This window comes from Phaenicophaeus curvirostris, chromosome Z (assembly GCF_032191515.1).
Source record: "Phaenicophaeus curvirostris isolate KB17595 chromosome Z, BPBGC_Pcur_1.0, whole genome shotgun sequence".
Taxonomy (NCBI): Eukaryota; Metazoa; Chordata; class Aves; order Cuculiformes; family Cuculidae; genus Phaenicophaeus; species Phaenicophaeus curvirostris.
The window spans coordinates 30,522,532-30,539,520 of record NC_091431.1 but is presented as its reverse complement, the minus strand read 5'-3'; the positions used below and the strand labels follow the sequence as shown (position 1 = coordinate 30,539,520).

At 38.3% G+C, this 16,989-nt stretch overlaps 2 protein-coding genes across 3 annotated transcripts in view; both read left to right on the top strand.

The window, feature by feature from the left end:
• The window catches only part of SPTLC1 (serine palmitoyltransferase long chain base subunit 1), a 204,748-nt gene that overhangs the window by 86,208 nt on the left and 101,551 nt on the right, over positions 1 to 16,989 (top strand). The window lies entirely within an intron of this gene.
• The window catches only part of CDC42SE2 (CDC42 small effector 2), a 164,067-nt gene that overhangs the window by 124,845 nt on the left and 22,233 nt on the right, over positions 1 to 16,989 (top strand). For both annotated transcript variants that reach the window (XM_069879958.1, XM_069879957.1), the window contains exon 2: positions 3,235 to 3,549. In XM_069879958.1, coding sequence (XP_069736059.1) covers positions 3,496 to 3,549 — 54 coding nt within the window. In that variant the 5' untranslated portion in view covers positions 3,235 to 3,495. The remainder of the gene's footprint in view (positions 1 to 3,234; positions 3,550 to 16,989) is intronic.

The following is a 16,989-nucleotide window of genomic DNA, read 5'->3' as shown; positions in this document are numbered from 1 at the left end:
GCAAGTGTTGCACACACTATGCAGGCTGTAGAAGATGAATTACATGCATAAGAAGGAACGTGTTCTTAGGGACTGTTTTTCAATGTCTCCAGCTTGGCCTTGTCATTCAGTGGCTTTTGATTTAAGAGGGGGCGGGGAAGTCAATTTCAAAAAGAACTCAGTCCTGGAGAGCGCAGGTCCTGCGTGCTAACAATACCTGAGTGGAGACAGTCTTCTGCGCCCTTGAGAATTTTGTAACCAGGAGGAGCTGTCCCTCTCAAGGGAGCCATGCGCAAGCATTTCGGGTTTGTTCCCAGGGCTTCAGCTCAAGACTTAACGTTGCAGTGAGCTGGAGGAGAGTCCCAGCTGCCACTAAGCAAATGAGATGGATCGACAGAGGAGTTTCCCTTCCCTCTGTCTGAACATCTTCTGTACGTGAATGTTAACAACAGGATGGAAGTGATGGTGTGAAAAGCCAAAGTTAAACTCAATAGTCAAATATTGTGACTTTTTGAGCAAGTATTCTTTATTACAGAGCTGGCTACATAGGTGATAACTCCCCCTAACATGCACACCCATTGAGGCTGGTTTGACTTTTATACTAGTTATATATACATATTTGTACAGATTCCAGGAAACACGTTAGGAGAACTCATTATCATAGTTTATCACCCACACTCGCATGTGTATTACAATTTCTCGGTGGTCTTCAGAGATCTCTGGTGGTCTTTACTTCATCTTCTCATCACTGTGTCCTCTCAGTGAACTCGGGTCTCTGTTCTTTGTTTCTGCCGCAGAACTGTTTTTTTTTCTTTTAGCCAGCCCTGCTTCAGTGGCCTTGAAGCATCCTGTTCTCAGAGATAAGTTTCTTTAAGATACTCATTGTTGCAGTGTTTACACGTGGTTCACAATACTTGATTTCCTGCTTGTTTCAATTGGTAACTCTTCAACAGTCTAAGCTCTTGTTACAACCAGAAGTTAACACTCTGTGAGAACAAGGATTTGGTATCTTAAATCTGTGTTTTGTCAGAAAGAGGCTGTTAGGAAGCAATAATACCAGTGTCAGAATATCAGGAGCTGCAAATCAGAATATTGGGTTACTTGCACAGCAAGAGAAGCCTGCTGCTATGTATCCATTTTTAGCTCTGGCCAGTTACAGCGTATTAGTTTTCAAAATACTCTGCCTTTGAGTGCTGACTTTCTTAGTCTGAGCAGGTAGCACCAGGGAGCATTGCCGAGTTCCAGAAAAACTTGAAGCCTATCTGCTCAGAAGGAAAACCGCCAAGTTCCAGGGTGGTTCAAGATAAGCTATACAGTTACTGGACTAAAAGTGTTAGACGCTTAGCAGGAGTTAAACCATGTTTTAGTTCCAATATTGTTACATATTGACTCAAGTTTAGAAAATATTTGTATAGCATGCAGATTCTGAGACTGGAGAGAACAGTAATTTATCAAGCTTCTCTATGTTAGTCCAGTTGTTCTTATTTAAACTTGATCAGGCTTTAAGTAACCAGAAGAACTGAGAAAACAATGCAAAGCCACTTAATTTTGAAGTTAAAACTTCCTTAGAGATTTATTAAGTTATTTTTATTCTTGGATTTCACACTGTTGGTTGCTAATTCCTATGTTCTACTGCAGCTTCTAGACACATACATGAGATTTAGGTTATCATTTTGTTTTAAGTAGTGAAAATGTCATAATAGCACTGTATTCAGACCTTTTTTTGAGGTGTCTTAACAAAAGCAAGGTTGTATAGAAAGATTTTTTTGTTAAGTTTTGGGGGTTTTTTTTGTAGCCTTAAGCTGTTCTGTTTAATAAAATTTCTTTGTTTTATAGTCCTAGTGACAGAAAAGCTAGCAAGGCATTTCCCCCCCCCATTCTTATTTTTATGGAAGAAATGTCAAAAAGAGGCATATAAGCTTAATTTAAACATTATTTGTGGCTTTTTCAAAGCTAGGAGACACAAGTACTGTTGTGTTTTGCTGTTTAGATAGTGTTACTGCAGCATGCATTTATTTCTTGAAGAACCTCTGTTAGTCTCATAAAAGGTAAGAAGTAGGAAGGCTTCCCAGAGGCATTGGACTTGGTACTGGGAAGCTGCTACTATATTTCTGCATGCGTACATTGTAGCTGACAGTCTTGGAAAGTACCTGGCTAGTAGTGGCTGCACAGTAGGCTTGGCATGTATGTGGTAAATGAGGTACCTCATTGCTTGTGTGTTTGGCATGTAAAGAACTGATAAAGGCAGTAGTTTCTACCACAGAATGTGCATAAAGGAACCTAGATACTTGTAGTTTACATATCCCACAGAGTTTACCAAACCACTTCATACTGTGAGGAGTTGCATACAAGTAATGATGTGTAGTTATGCATGCATTTCTGTAAATGAAGATGCAGTAGTATATAGAATTATTAAGGAATATGCATGTAAAACTTTCTGAATATTCATTATCTCACTTTCTCTGCAAGTAAGCTTTATGACATTTGGCAAGGTAAATAACTAGGGTGAAATCTCACAGGAGTTTATTGCATGCTTACTGAAATAAATCAGGTTGGAGATTAACCAGTAAACATTATTTTTACAAATCCTTGGAATCTGGAGCCTTCGTTGTTCTGCATGAGGAATTTTAGAAGTTTAAGGAAGCAGTTTCAAACTCTACAAGTAATCTGTTTTGAAGTCAACTGTACGTGAAGCAGGAGGATAGAGAATGGAGAAGGAAATACCTTGAGTGTACCAAGTCCAGATATTCTGCATATTTTCTATATATGTGAATCTATTTGTTTGTTTCCTCAACATTTAGAAAAGCACACCTTTGCTTTACAGCTGTGTGACAGGGTTGTGATTAAATACTGTTTAAACATTGAGCTTCGAATGCACTGAGTAACTCTTCCATTGAGAAATATGAAGTGTCAATACGCACAATTCCCCAAGATACCTTAAGTGGTACATGGGCAGTTTTCACTTTCTAAAATGGCATTTGAAAGTTAGAATAGATCAGAGATGACTGCCAGAAATTTCATCCACAGTTCTTGTAATCTCTTAATCTAACCAAAGTTGAAATGGAAGCCTCATATGAGTTTTTAGTATATGCCATTTTTGGTATTCACTGTAGAAATAAGCATGTGACTTGTTTGCCTCTTCCTTCAGTTTGTGGTTCAGTATGTTAACCAATAAATTACTGATGTTGTTTGCTGGCTGGGAGCACAAGGTTTTGTATATTCTTTCTTTTTGACGTGATGTACTTCTGTTTTCAGGTTCATATAACGCTAGGGACCAAAGAAGCATACATAACACTTCTGTTGTGCTGGGACCAACCTTCTAAAAGAAGACTCTAAACTTTTTGCCTTCAAGTGGTTTGTCCTGGGACTGACTTGTCTTTGGAGAAGAGCTTAATAGAACATTTTCACACTGGAACTATTACAAATAAACCTATTTAAAGAACTTGCTACCTGGAGACAGATTTACGGACGTTGAGTCCTGCTTGTCATCTGTGTTTCCACCTCAGACTGTAAACAATGAGTGAGTTTTGGTTATGTTTCAACTGCTGTATTGCAGAACAGCCTCAGCCCGTAAGTATGAATAATGACACTGCCTTGTTTTTGTATAATTAACTACATAATTCATGTTTTCTGATTTTCTTATGACTTTTTAAGCTAGTGCTGTTTGACCAAGCTTAATGAGAATTAAGGAATTAACTAACATCATGGCTTAGTAGGGACAAAAAAAATCTGTTCTAGACTGTAACAGAGATATTTTCCTGTTCTTAAGATCAAATCTATCCGAAGTCTTTGGAAAGAGATGTTATTTGTTTGAATTAAAGAGGATGGGAAAGGAATGGAAGGGTGAGGAGGACCTGAACTGTCATTCTAAATTGAGTCATTTTTGAGTGGAGATCTTTAAACATCCGGATTTCTGTATGGCTTAAGCTTGCCCTCAGGTACAGCAGGACAATGATGCAGGAAGGAAATCAATTGTTAAAAAGTCCGGAGTGAAATCCAGTCCTCCTTCACCTTAATTCAGTTAAATATTTCAGACATAATTATTTTGTTAATTTTTAGATGAAACCTTAGGAGAGGGAAGAGATGCGTGCATAGTATAAATACATTTTTATTTAAAATAGGATTTGGAATGGCTGTTGTGTGAAAAAGTACATAGCAAGCAGGTGAATAAAAAAAAGAACATTTCAGAGCATACATAAAGAAGACAGAAAGTGCAGAAATATTCTGGAGTTCCATATACTCACCACAAGAAGGATGTTGAGGCTCTGGAATGAGTCCAGAGAAGAGCAACAATGCTGGTGAAGAGGCTGGAGAACAGGCCTTATGAGGAACGGCTGAGAGAGCTGGGGTTGTTTAGCCTTGGGAAGAGGAGGCTGAGGGGAGACCTCATTGCTCTCTACAACTACCTGAAAGGAGGTTGTAGAGAGGAGGGTGCTGGCCTCTTCTCCCAAGTGACAGGAGACAGGACAAGAGGGAATGGCCTCAAGCTCTGCCAGGGGAGGTTTAGGCTGGACATTAGGAAAAAATTCTTCACAGAAAGGGTCATTGGGCACTGGAACAGGCTGCCCAGGGAGGTGATTGAGTCACCTTCCCTGGAGGTGTTTAAGGCATGGGTGGACGAGGTGCTGAGGGTCATGGTTTAGTGTTTGATAGGAATGGTTGGACTCGATGATGTGGTGGGTCTGTTGACTCGATGATGTGGTGGGTCTCTTCCAACCTGGTTATTCTGTGATTCTATGATACTCTTCAGTACCTTTACAATGTGTTCCTGAGTCCGGTGCTGTTGGGAGAAAGTCTGCCAGCATGAAACTGGAATTAACCAGAAATACGTTCGGCACTATGAGAAAAATAATTATATAGTGTGGCATCCAGATCAAACTAGATTAGTGTATAGAAAGGAGAGTCATCTTGCAAATATGTGAAGAGAGCCCAGTTTGTGTCCAAAAAATGGATCCATTACCCAGTTTGCAATAAGCAAATAACTACATCACCGAAAGAGACTGTTTTATTCAGGTTTATGCAAATCCTGGGTGCTTGGAGGATTTTTTTTTCCTCAGACCAAGCACACCTCAAGGGATTTGTCACCTTCATTTATACACAAAGTTACACAAAGCTATACATTATTCATCAGGCATGTAAACACAAGTTTACGTGTAATTATAATAAATGCCATGTAATTTCTTGTCCCTTCTGTGTATGATCTCCTCCAAGGAGGTCTTCAGGGGTGCCTAGTGGTTGTCACCCCTAAAGTTTCCTGCCAAGTGTGCCAATCAGTCAACTACTCTCATTTTCCTCCCATTCTCCTCCCAGTTATTCGCAGTATCTCTAAAGCACTGCCTTGGAACTTTGTAATTTAATTAAGTTCCCAGCTCCCCATTCAAAAGTCATGCTAATAAATTGCACTATTCTCTAACCATACAACTGAGCAAACTTTAATCCCTTACCACAAAAATTACAAAAGGTAATCATTAACTGGGACCTGCGCTATGCAAGTCTCCTGCCTGTCTGATGTTCCTAAGGTATTTTTAAGATATTAAATTATCATGGTCTTTTACCAAGACAGTTACTACTAAAGAATATGCTGTACCAAGAGAATCCCAGAGGGAGCAGACCAAACTCACATTAACATGCTCAGCCTGGCCAACAAATATAATATTTGGCTTTAGGTAAGGCACAGGATTAAAAACTGCAATATCTAATGTTAAACATTGTCATTGCACAAAGCCTGCATGCCACACTGATGCTTGGATGGCAGTGCAAATATTGAAGTGTTACCATTAATAGTTCTAACAAATGAATTTAACTTTATCTTGATCTTAGACAAGAAGTGTGGGAGGTGAGCTCTGAGAACCCAGCATAAGGACGCTGCAGTTCTTCCCCACTGTTTGAACACTATGCAGACGTTTAGTATGCTAGCTGTGTCCACATATATCCAGTTACTTGGTTTTTAGAATATATTTCAATTAAAAATAAGGTCTGACTGTTAAAATCTCTGAGATAGAAAATGGTATATTTTGTTTGTTTACAAGAATCCTGAGACTCAGTCCTTATAAAATCTTGACTCAAGCTTTATTCTAGAGTTAAGGTATTGCCCAAGATGTGCATGGTATCTTAATATGGCTTATAGTGATCCATGGGATTGTGACTCGTGGAAACAGCGGAGAATTGTTTTGGTTTGGACTAAAGCAGAACATATTCTCTGACCTTTCAGCCTGACAGTTATCACCAAGATAATGTACCACTGATGTGCAGGGAAGTCACAGCTTACACCTATTCCTAGGTAAATTAAGGCCATCCCAGAGCTGCTGGCAAGGGGGTCACACCTGCTGGGATGGGTGGACAGGACACATGATCCAGCCTGGCCAACAAAATATTCCATGCCATAACATTATACTCAGTATAAAAGCTTAGAGATCAGGATGGTGAGCCCTCTTCTGTAATGGCCGATGTTCTGTGAAGGCTTTCACTGGCTGTCTGCCCTTGAACCCATCAACATGTTCCAGAATCCAGTTCCTGGATCCAGTTCCTGAGTCTGTCTCCTTTCTGCCACTCAGTCCTGTCCAGGACCTACTCTGTGCCTAGTGTATATCACCATCTTTTGGTTTCTTCTATACATGTATATATTTTTTTTAAATTCTTATTATTAACTTCCTTTTATTATTACTGCATTAAAGGTGTTTTAGTGTTAAGTTTCCAATCCAGAAATCTCTTTCTCTGATTTCCCATTTCGCTTTCCTGTTGGGGGTGGATTGGGACTAAAAGCTATGCAGTTTTAGCTATTGACCTGGCTGGAGCGGGGCTGGACTGTGGCAAGAGTGCACTTCAAAAGTGGAGAAAAGGAAAACAAACCAATTTTTTTAATGTTTCTGCTCCTCTGGTGGTGCACATTTGCTTAGGAAATAAAACCCATCCTTATGTTTAAGATACAAATAGCAAGTTGCTGAGCATTTGACCTAATTCTTGAAATCTGCCTTTCAGATGTTGTAGGGTTCTTGCTCATTATGAAGTACCAAAATGCTTCAGGATGCACCTTAGAAAAATGAGTTGTGGGCCCTCCCTAGCATGCTTGACAAAAGGCATTTAGTTGTCCTTCCCCTGCAGTTACTTGGCTTATTTTGCTGTATTGTGTTGTACAGCCATTGTTCTGCCATGCTCTGATGCAGCTGAGTTTTTAATACGTATGAGGTCCATTAGAAAGAAATGAGGCTGTGCTTGTAACTCATTTTATTTAATAAATTAAGAAGTTCAGCTACAGTCACCTTTAAATTAGTTCCCTTCTGAGCTGACACACAGCTGCACACAGTGCTGCCAATATTCAAAGCAGTTCCACAGATTGTTTTCTGAAAGACTTTCGAGGGTCTTTCGTTTTGCTTTCACATCTTACATTGATGAAAAATGAGTTCCTTTGAGCAGGAATTGACCTTTGGGAAGAAGGAGCTAGGTCTGGCAAAAAGGGTGAGGACTCAAGCATAGTGATGTAGCTATTAGGTAAAAACTGCATCACAGACAAGGCATTGTGGGGTGACATTTTCCAGCCAAGGGTAAGAAAATGGCTGCATTGATCACACATCCACTTGTATCAAGTGAAGTGATCAACTTGAGCCTTGTCTTATGACAGCCTTGTTCTGTCTTATGACAGAACATGTTCTGTAACCATCTCTTTGCCTCTCCCCTCCCACTGTTGGTTCCTGAGCTGTAGGGTTAATCTCAGGGTTTTTATGTCAGACCTGGTATACATCCAAGTAAATAAAGGAATGTTTTTCCTCTCTGACATGTATGAAAGCATGTACTGCCAGTGTAGGCAAACAGATAAACCAGAAAAGTGGTAAGGAAGCAGTCTTTCCCTGTCTCTGCAAGTGTGTGATTGCATGTTTGTGGAACTTACATGCCAAAATGCATGCTAGTTTTTAGCTCCTAAATACTGGGACTTATTTCCTTGTTGTGTCAAAAGATGTGAAACACTCAACATGCATTAAAGCTACTTGTTTGTTCCTTACTGCACATTCAATCTGTCAGTTCAGTCCAGTTTCTCAGCAGAAATGCTTCATCTGCCCAGTTTCATATCTTTCATGTACCCTCTTTCATTTTACCTCCTACATCTTAAGTTCTTCATGGCTTAACAGTGTCCCCAACATCACTTTCATGTTCAACCTTTACATGTTCATCATGCTCCTTCTGTGGAAGGACTAATGTGGCTTAGTAGCAACACTAACATACACCAGCAGCTCAGAATAAAGACCTGTAAAGCAGGAAGACACTTAGTTTGCTACTTAGCCCAATCAATGCTTGAAATGTTCCTTTTGTTTTTAAATATACATGCTGTGAAATTTGATATTTTTTTTTTATTATCTTTGCCAGGTGCTGATACCTGGGACAGCTTTAATGTCATAGGTAGTTACATAAATTCTAAGCCTCTTCACTGGAGAAAAAAAAAAGTGGAACTTTCAGTAGTTGCATGTTTCATCGATATTTATAGTTGCCATTGAGCTAAGGGGTTTTCCTCCTTTCTTGAAATCCAGGATGCAGGAACTGATTCTGTTGCTTTCTTCTGGCAAAATTCTAGCCTATTATATTAGGAATCTTCAGTACAGCATCTCAAGTCTTTTCAGCCATAGTGCACTTAAAATAAAAAACATGTACATGCACAGAATCTTTTCACAGTCACTTCTATATATTTGAACTGTACACAAAGGCATTTTCTAGGTTATTACCAATACTCTGTATGCCTTCCAGACTTGCATACTAGTGCTTTCCAGTGCATTTTCCTGATTTTGAACCATGTCTTTTTAGATAAGATTTGCAATCTTTACAGCAATAAGAACACGTTTCTAAACTAATTTCACTACTGTGAAGTTCCTAGTAGCACACCCCAAAGCAGAATGGTAACAGTGTTGCAGTTATATATTAGTGCCCTTTAAGTGGCTCTTTAATTAAAAGACAGTTTTCAAGTATTAACCATCATCTTTTGTTGAAATGTATAACAATGCAGCTTTTTGTCTTTTGGCACTGGGAAATAAAACAGGTGTTTTGGAAAGCAGTATTCTACTTCTCTCTCCTAATGTTACTCTGGTTGCTAAGTATTTCACTTAGTTTCCAAACAGTAAAACCATGGAAGGGGCATGTTTAAACACAGGTCTCTATGCTTCTTTGAAATAAAGTGGTAACTGAAGAAACCAAGCATGCAAAGGAACAAAACCAAACATTGGTACAGTTGAAGGAACTGTGTTCCAGTTTCTTACACCTCCCACTGATACCCTTTATAGGTTCTGTAAGCTCATCTTGCACTTCTTAGTGACAAGATGAGTCTTTCTCCTCATGCTTTCTATGTGCTGTCATCCTATCTACTGCTACGTTTCAGTAAACTCTGCCAAATCCCCACTACCAGATGCATTGCTTGGTAACAGAAATTAAGAGTCTTATCTTGCAGGCTTTCAGAGAATATGTCTGTGGTTTCTTTCTTAGGTTGAGCTTGTCGCCTACACCAGTAGTCTGTTATCTTCCTCTGCTTTTTTTGGTGTTCTGTCCATTTTCAATTTGCAAAGTTAATTTCTGATCTGAGAAACCTTTGGTCATGATCTGGTGCACTCCCGCCTGGTTTGGGCCACCACCCAGTACAGCTGAGCTTTACAGTGTCCTTTGACCTTGCAGTAAAGTTGCTGCTCTGCCATAAAAGAATAAACTATGCTCTCTTCCTTCTTTCTCCAAGATTCTTTCTCTAGTTAATTAGTTTCTTTTGTGTTGCTTTTATATTGTTTAGATTATTTCCACTTAGTATTCAAAAGGCTGTTGTGATTTTGATGCATGCTATGCCATAATTTTAAAAGTGGCTTACAAATTGAAGTTTGCTTTGTGTTTTTTTTGATATATGGAAGAGGATTGACAGATCTGTATTTAGGGTGGGAAGGCCCATCTTAAAATACAGGCAGAACAAACTCTGCGTACTGCTGTATGTATCAACTGAACTGAATGCGGAATGCTACAGAAGACATAAAATGATCTCGATTCTGCTTGTTTAAGGAAATTAGCTCTAAATTTTTTTCTAGAGAAGGAATTGCAGATGCCACTAAGGTACATCTACTTCTGCAACTTGTAAAAACTTGAGTACCATAAAGTTAATGAAGCATTTAGTGTCCATAACAAATGCAGAATGTATCACTCTTGGTAGGCATTCACCGTAAAGAAGTATGGGGCCAAGCTCCACAGTCAGCACAGCAGTGTGGTGCAAATGCACCTTCTGGCTCAAAATGACTAAAACTCAGGCTCTCTTAATTCATTAAATTTGATCAACCTACCACATTCAGTAAGCCTGTGAAAGGCTCACATGTAAAAGGTGACAACACTAGAGAACCCTCATATTTCCAGAGCTGTCTTGCTGAGTTACATATTGAGCTGCCAGTTTAGATGTTTCAAATTCCTTCTTTTTCCTTTTCAGCGCAGTTGTAGAAGAAGCCTGAGGGAACACCTTATCAAATGTTACATACTTAAATAATCAGCAAAATGCTTGGCTTTTATTTCTCAAACCTGATCTATTGGAGCTGCTTTAGGTTTTTCTTCTACCTTTAAATTAGCCCACACATCTCTTAAAATATCTGTTGTGATGTTCAAGTAGTAAAATGTTTACAAAGCAAACAAAACAAGCAGTATTTTTTTTTGTTTATATATAAATACCTGGATGAAAATCAACTGAATATTTCCTCATCCTTTAGTATGTCTGTGAAATTTTAGAATCTCTTAGTTAACTGTATTGATGCTGTTTAGTTAATATAGCACTAGTTGATGGGATAGTAAATAACTCTTTGGGGAGGCAGAAACAAGAGTTGTGCCAGCTTTCTGTTGACGAGTATATGTCTTGCCATTATCAACATAATTGAAGAAGGATGTAATACGCTTTTAATAACTATAAGCTCTGCAGAGCTCAGGCCTTCTGTTTAAACATGACAAGCAAGTAGATTATACTGATTGATCTAGACACCAGTGTTAGAGCCCTTGAATCACTTGTTCCTCTTAAATTTCTAAATTTTTCAGTAAGAAGACATGTTCTGGAGTACAGCCCAATATGAGTTACTGACAAAATTAGCAGCCACAAGAAATAGTTAATACTGCTTAGCAAAAGTTGGTAGTTTTGCAGCCACCCTTGGAAACTGTGCTGAAGCATTTCTGAAATTACCAAATCCAGTGCAATTTTTTTAATCTTTTTTTTAATGGATTTGTAGTTGCAAAGCCCTGATATTTTTGGCATGCCTTAATTTTGATGCTTTGCAATTCAGCTGTTTCTCCTCTCTTCCATTTTTCATGTTGGAGCACAACACATGAGCAAACATGTAAGTTTAGGGGCATTTTTACTTGCCAATAGCTAGAAGCAGAGATACAACTTGGACATAGTCTGACTGAAGTGCACCTTCAATGAATCTTTATGGAAGTGTGCTTCATGTCAGCAAATGGAGAAGTCACTTGTCACTGAACCTAAGTGTTCAGTTCACCTTTAACTGTTTTTGATATGAATGGGAGTATTGATAGTAGAAGCTTCCTCTGCTGCTATCGTATTCTATTTTTATTGTAACTTTTCTGTAATGGATCTCAGATACGCTGTTGGAGATAATTCTTAAGACCAATGGGCAACTCTCAAAATATTCAGTTCTAAATGGCTATTTTTAAATCTCTGCTTGCACTTATATTTTTAATTCCTATCATTAACACTTCATAATAGTGAAAGTTTTCCTTTTTCAGACTGTTTCTCAAACCTTTGGTTCTGCATTTCCTGTCATGACTCATACTGTGTGAGGCATGCATGATATCAAATTTTCTATTGAATTGCAATATAGCTATCCTTCATGTATTCTAAGAGAAATCATAAGGTACCCATTAAGCCATAGACTTTAATACATATTCACTTGCAAAAATTTTCTTGCTTTCATCTTCATGTGGCTCAGCTGATCACTCTAAAATACTGACTTCTGAAATTCTGCACAGAATAAGGAGAAACGAGTAGTGGAGGTTGGACGGAAAAGCTGAAGCCATGAATCCTGCTCTGATGCAGATTCAGGGAAGTAATGACTCTCCGTACCCATTGGTTAATAATAATTTCACAGGGCTTTTCAGCTACTTGGGTGTACCCTCAAGAAAGCTGTAGTTTACTTCAGATGAGGAAAGATACCATCTCTCTTCGTGTTTTATCCCTCAAATAAAAGTGTGACACAGAGTGATTTGTTGACATGTCATGCTCTGAGAGTGACCTGACATTAAAAGAGAGTGGCATGCACGGAATTTTTTAAAATAGTTTTAAGCTACATTACCTCACCTTTTACAATTGTAATTTCAGCTCATTCAGTCTCAGAAAAATATTGTGGGTTTATAATACGCTATCTTCAGCCTGCATAGTGTCTTCATAACTGTTTGTTTCTCTTGCTTGTGGTATGACTTTTTCAGGCCCTTTGTATTCTGCTTGATGGTTTATCATAAAGGACTGCCTAGTTCATAGGTTGTATGTTTACATACTGGTATGCTCTCAAAACAGAATATTTAAATTTTTTGCATCTTTGGAAGGCCTGCGGTACGGTTCAGGTGTTCCTAACCTGTACAAGGTGGTTTCAGGTGGATAGGTGGCTGCCTTATCTCGGGAACTGAGAAATAAATTGGGACCAACTCATGATTTGTGTTCGAAGTTTGCATGGACCAGCACTTCTTTGCTGGCATAGCATGGCATTTCCTGCTCTACTGCTCCATCTTGATAGTACTGGCCAGCTGGAGCTCTCCATCTCTGAAGCAGAGTTGTAGACCTCATCTCATCACTGTGCACAGCAGGAAATAATACTGCTTATCGGAGGCTGCCCTCCCTCTACTTTATGTCAGTCTCTCTGAGGGGGATGTGATTCAGCACAGAGCCTTGTAGTTTCACTTTGTTAAAAGAAATTGCAACCTTTTAAATTCTTCTGCTTAAAACACAAAACCACTTCTGATGGGCAGTAACTGTGGTAACAGCTAAGCACAGGTGAATAACCTGGTAATTTGTTACAGTCTCTTCTTCTGGCCTCAGACTGCTTTAAGCATAGTTTAAAGTACTTCCATTGAAACCCCCAGGTTATGTTACTTTTCTTGGATTACATTTTCTTGCAGCTCAGGCCTGGCTTATTTGAAAGATCAGCACTGCTAATGTTATTTTACACCTGGAAGATGTCAGACAGTTTACTGGGAGAACTGTGTGGTGGCTTCAGAGCCTCTGAGCTTAAATGAGGAAAGAATAGAAAAATTGTTTGGGGCAGAGAGGGTGATGTGGTAGGTAGAGAAAAATGAATTAGATTCAAATGAAATAGAGGAAAAAACTTTAGCAGGATTGATAAATAGATGCTAACTGGGGATTATACCAGAATGGTAGAATTTTAGAGGTGATGTCACATCAGGGTTTTCAAAGAGACAGTTGCATAAAAGTAATTATTAATCTTTACCTCATTATGTATATTTTCATAAAACTTGCTTTTTGGGGTGCTGTATCAGCTATGTGAAGTGAAAAACCAAGGCTATCAGGAACTAAATTATCTAAATTATCTAAAGAAAGATCACACTTGGCTGTGTTCAACTAGATACTAAAATATGTGTCAGGGGAGTGTATTATTTCTAAAAGGAAATTGCTCTGATGACTAATCAAGTTCCCTTAAACGTAGGGGTCTTCCAAGCCAAATCCTATTCAGTTAGATTTCTTGATAGACTTGAGAAAAATTTACATAGGACTTGTTGTTTAACATAGGACATGTTGTTTAACTCTATTTGGGACAAATATTATTTTAAATACAGCTTGCTATACTCTAGGTACTTAAAATTAACATTTAATAGCTAGCTCTAGGATGATAGTTAAATAGGAGATTAATGTTAAATTGAGGAAATAAATCCTGCTAGGCATATACTGCACATAAATCTGCTAGGCAGTGCAAATGCATACACATGAACATGTATGTGCATGTATGTAACATGCTGGATTGCTTGTGTTTGTGGTAGCAGCTTGGCATTGCTGAACTTGTAAAGAGAAGAAATGCCAACACATGGATAGGTGTGCTGATCTACAGAATAGGAGACAAAGGAGCCGACGGTGCCTTTTATTCTCCATGGAAAGATAGCAAATGCATATTTTGGGTTTTTTAGCATCAGAATTAAGCTTAGAAAATTTCATGCCTCATCAATGCAACCTTCCAGTACCTGAGGGGGCCTAAAAGAAAGCTGGGGATGGACTGTTTAGAAAGTCTTGTAGTGATAGGACTGGGGGAAATGGGCATAGACTGGAGAGGGGCAGATTTAGACTAGACACAAGGAAGAATTTCTTCTCTGTGACAGTGGTGAGGCACTGGCACAGGTTGCCCAGGGAAGTTGTGGCTGCCCCATCCCTGGAGGTGTTCAAGGCCAGGTTGGATGGGGCCTTGGGCAGCCTGATCTGGTAGGATGTCCCTGCAGGGGCTTGGAACTGGATGATGTCAACCAAACTGTTGTATGAGTCTATGATTTGTAATCAAAGAAAGGAAATTTTGGGGAAGTAAAGAAAATAACAGCAATATATGACTTCCGAAAATAAAGAAACAGTACTTACGAGTGAGAGAGAAGAACCAGGGCTACGTAATTACTGCTTTGAAAAACTATTTTAAAACCTCTCAAAGATTTCTAAGCCCTTTATGTTATGTGGATATCCTCTTTTCCGTGAGCTAACCGTGAAGACAGCATAAATCTGTAAAAACTATGCAAGGCTGCTACGAGTATGAGGGCAAAAGAGTGATTGAAGTGGCCATAGTGAAAGCAATGTGTATTAAACTGACTTCTGGAAAACTACATAGGATGCAATCAAGTACTTTTTGTGTGGCCCTACCCATAAAGAAATAAAACATATGTACATATCTCAGGTCAATGAAATTCAGCTGCTCTTTTAAATTCAGGAATGAAATGCCAACATTTCCATTATAAAATCAGAGTAATGTTTCTGCACACAGAAGGTAATCATGACGAAATTTACATATTAAAATTTACATTTTAATATGTAGACACCTGATTAAAGTCTGGCAAGAAACTGACTGATGTGTGAAGTTTGATGCGTGTTAGCTGATTTAGCAGTTAAAGAACTGAAATTATAGGGTTTTCTGCAGGCTGCAACCATTGGTGTTCTTCTACATAGCAAAGGCATACAAGCTCTAATTCCTGTTTTTTCTGATGTGTGTAAGCATGTTTTGGATGGTGGGTTGGATTTTAGTGTTTTGCATAGTAATTTTTGTGTATGTGTGTAGGCAATAATCTGATGACTTACAGCGAAAACCAACTGCCAGAGTATTTTTCTGAATTTTCCTAGGATCCTGCTGACTGTTCTGAGATCCTCTGAGGAAAGGCATTACCAAATAATAGAAGATAGAAAGCCTCTTGCATGTTTAGTAGTAAGCTTTTATGGGGTTTGTGTATAAGCATCATGATTTTTTTGGAGGTGATTTATTTGATGATGATGGTAGATGGCTTTTCCTTATATAAAGAGATTATAATACAAAAGGAGTTTCTGAAGTGCATGATGCTCATGTGAAATACCTGCTATGTAACATCTACTGTAATATCTTACAAATATGAGGGTATCTTCATCATCCTTTGAAGACAGTAAAATTAGTTTTCTTGTATGCTGCTGGTAGCATGCTTCATGTCACCAAAATGACATTCTGCAATATTTTTATCTCTTGCTCACTCTTACTGAACTTGACATCAGGTAAATACTATTTTCTGTTTAGTAGAGCTTACGTCAGTCCAATCTGTCTCTATATAATTGGAAAAGTAATTGGATTCTTAACGTGCTAACTTCTGTAATTTAGTGTTCCAGAGTTAGTCAGCTCACATTACTACACTGTGAAAAGGAGAGAAAAATGATACAAGTAATGAAAGAATTTTGTTTGGCTTTCTGTTTTTATCTGAAAATACAGACAAAACTTTCCCTTTGAAACATGCTCTGAAATGCAACTCAAAAACCTGTTTTAACATATGGTTGTTTGTTAGTCAATAAAATGTACGTGAAGTGATCACCCCTTGCAAGGAATCACTTTTGAAAATAAGGAAAACTTCCAGTTACCAGATCTACTAACTCATTCTGTTCAGAGAGTCAGACTGAATCTTTTTCCCACACTGGTACAGTAAGTTTTCTGCAAGTATTCCCTTTGCTTCAGCTCACTGGAATTTAGTAAATGATTTGATCATGCCCAAGAAGGAATAGAATTCAACTTAGGCTTTTAGCAGTCCTGGCTCTGGACACTTTGCAGGGGTGAACATCACTGAGAATTTATTTCTTATGACCAAATATAGCAGACACTTAAATTTGCAATGCACAAGACAAGAAATGCTGCAGAATGCAGTAGATGTGGTATGGTTTGTGCTGTTACTGTCCCCCAGATAAATGACGACACCTATGTTTTGGGTGGTGTTTTATACAAGTTTACTTGTTTTAGTTTTTTAACGAAAAATTAACTGTATCTGTACAATCTCAGAATATAGAAGAGTGGTCTGGAAATGAAGCCTGCAGGGAAACAATTGGGAAGGGCAGAAAGATTTGAGTTCTTCAGTTTTTATTTAGTGATTCCAAAGAGAGCATGTTGACTGTCTTGATAATGCATACATCTTTCTGCTTTCTGACTTCTTTAGCTTTGCAGCTGAAAACCAAAACTCCTCTATGCTGTTCTTAATGGAGAAATTTGTTTGCCATTGAGTTTTAGACTGTTAGATTCATGAAGCTTACTTAAAATGTATTTTCATTTTCATTATGTTAAAATTAATACTTTAAAGTTTAAGAAATTATGTTTAAAATTGTCTAAAAGTATTGCAGAGAGAACTAGTGTTACTTCTGAAACAAACATTTAGCTTCATGTAAAAACAGACGGAGCATAAATTGAGTATACATTGTTTTCCTGAAGACAATCTTTTTAAGCTTCTGAAAAGCTATAGCAATTATCTTTTCAGGAAGGACATAAGCATGGCTGCTACAGATGATTTAGGGCAAAGAAAGGTAAGGGA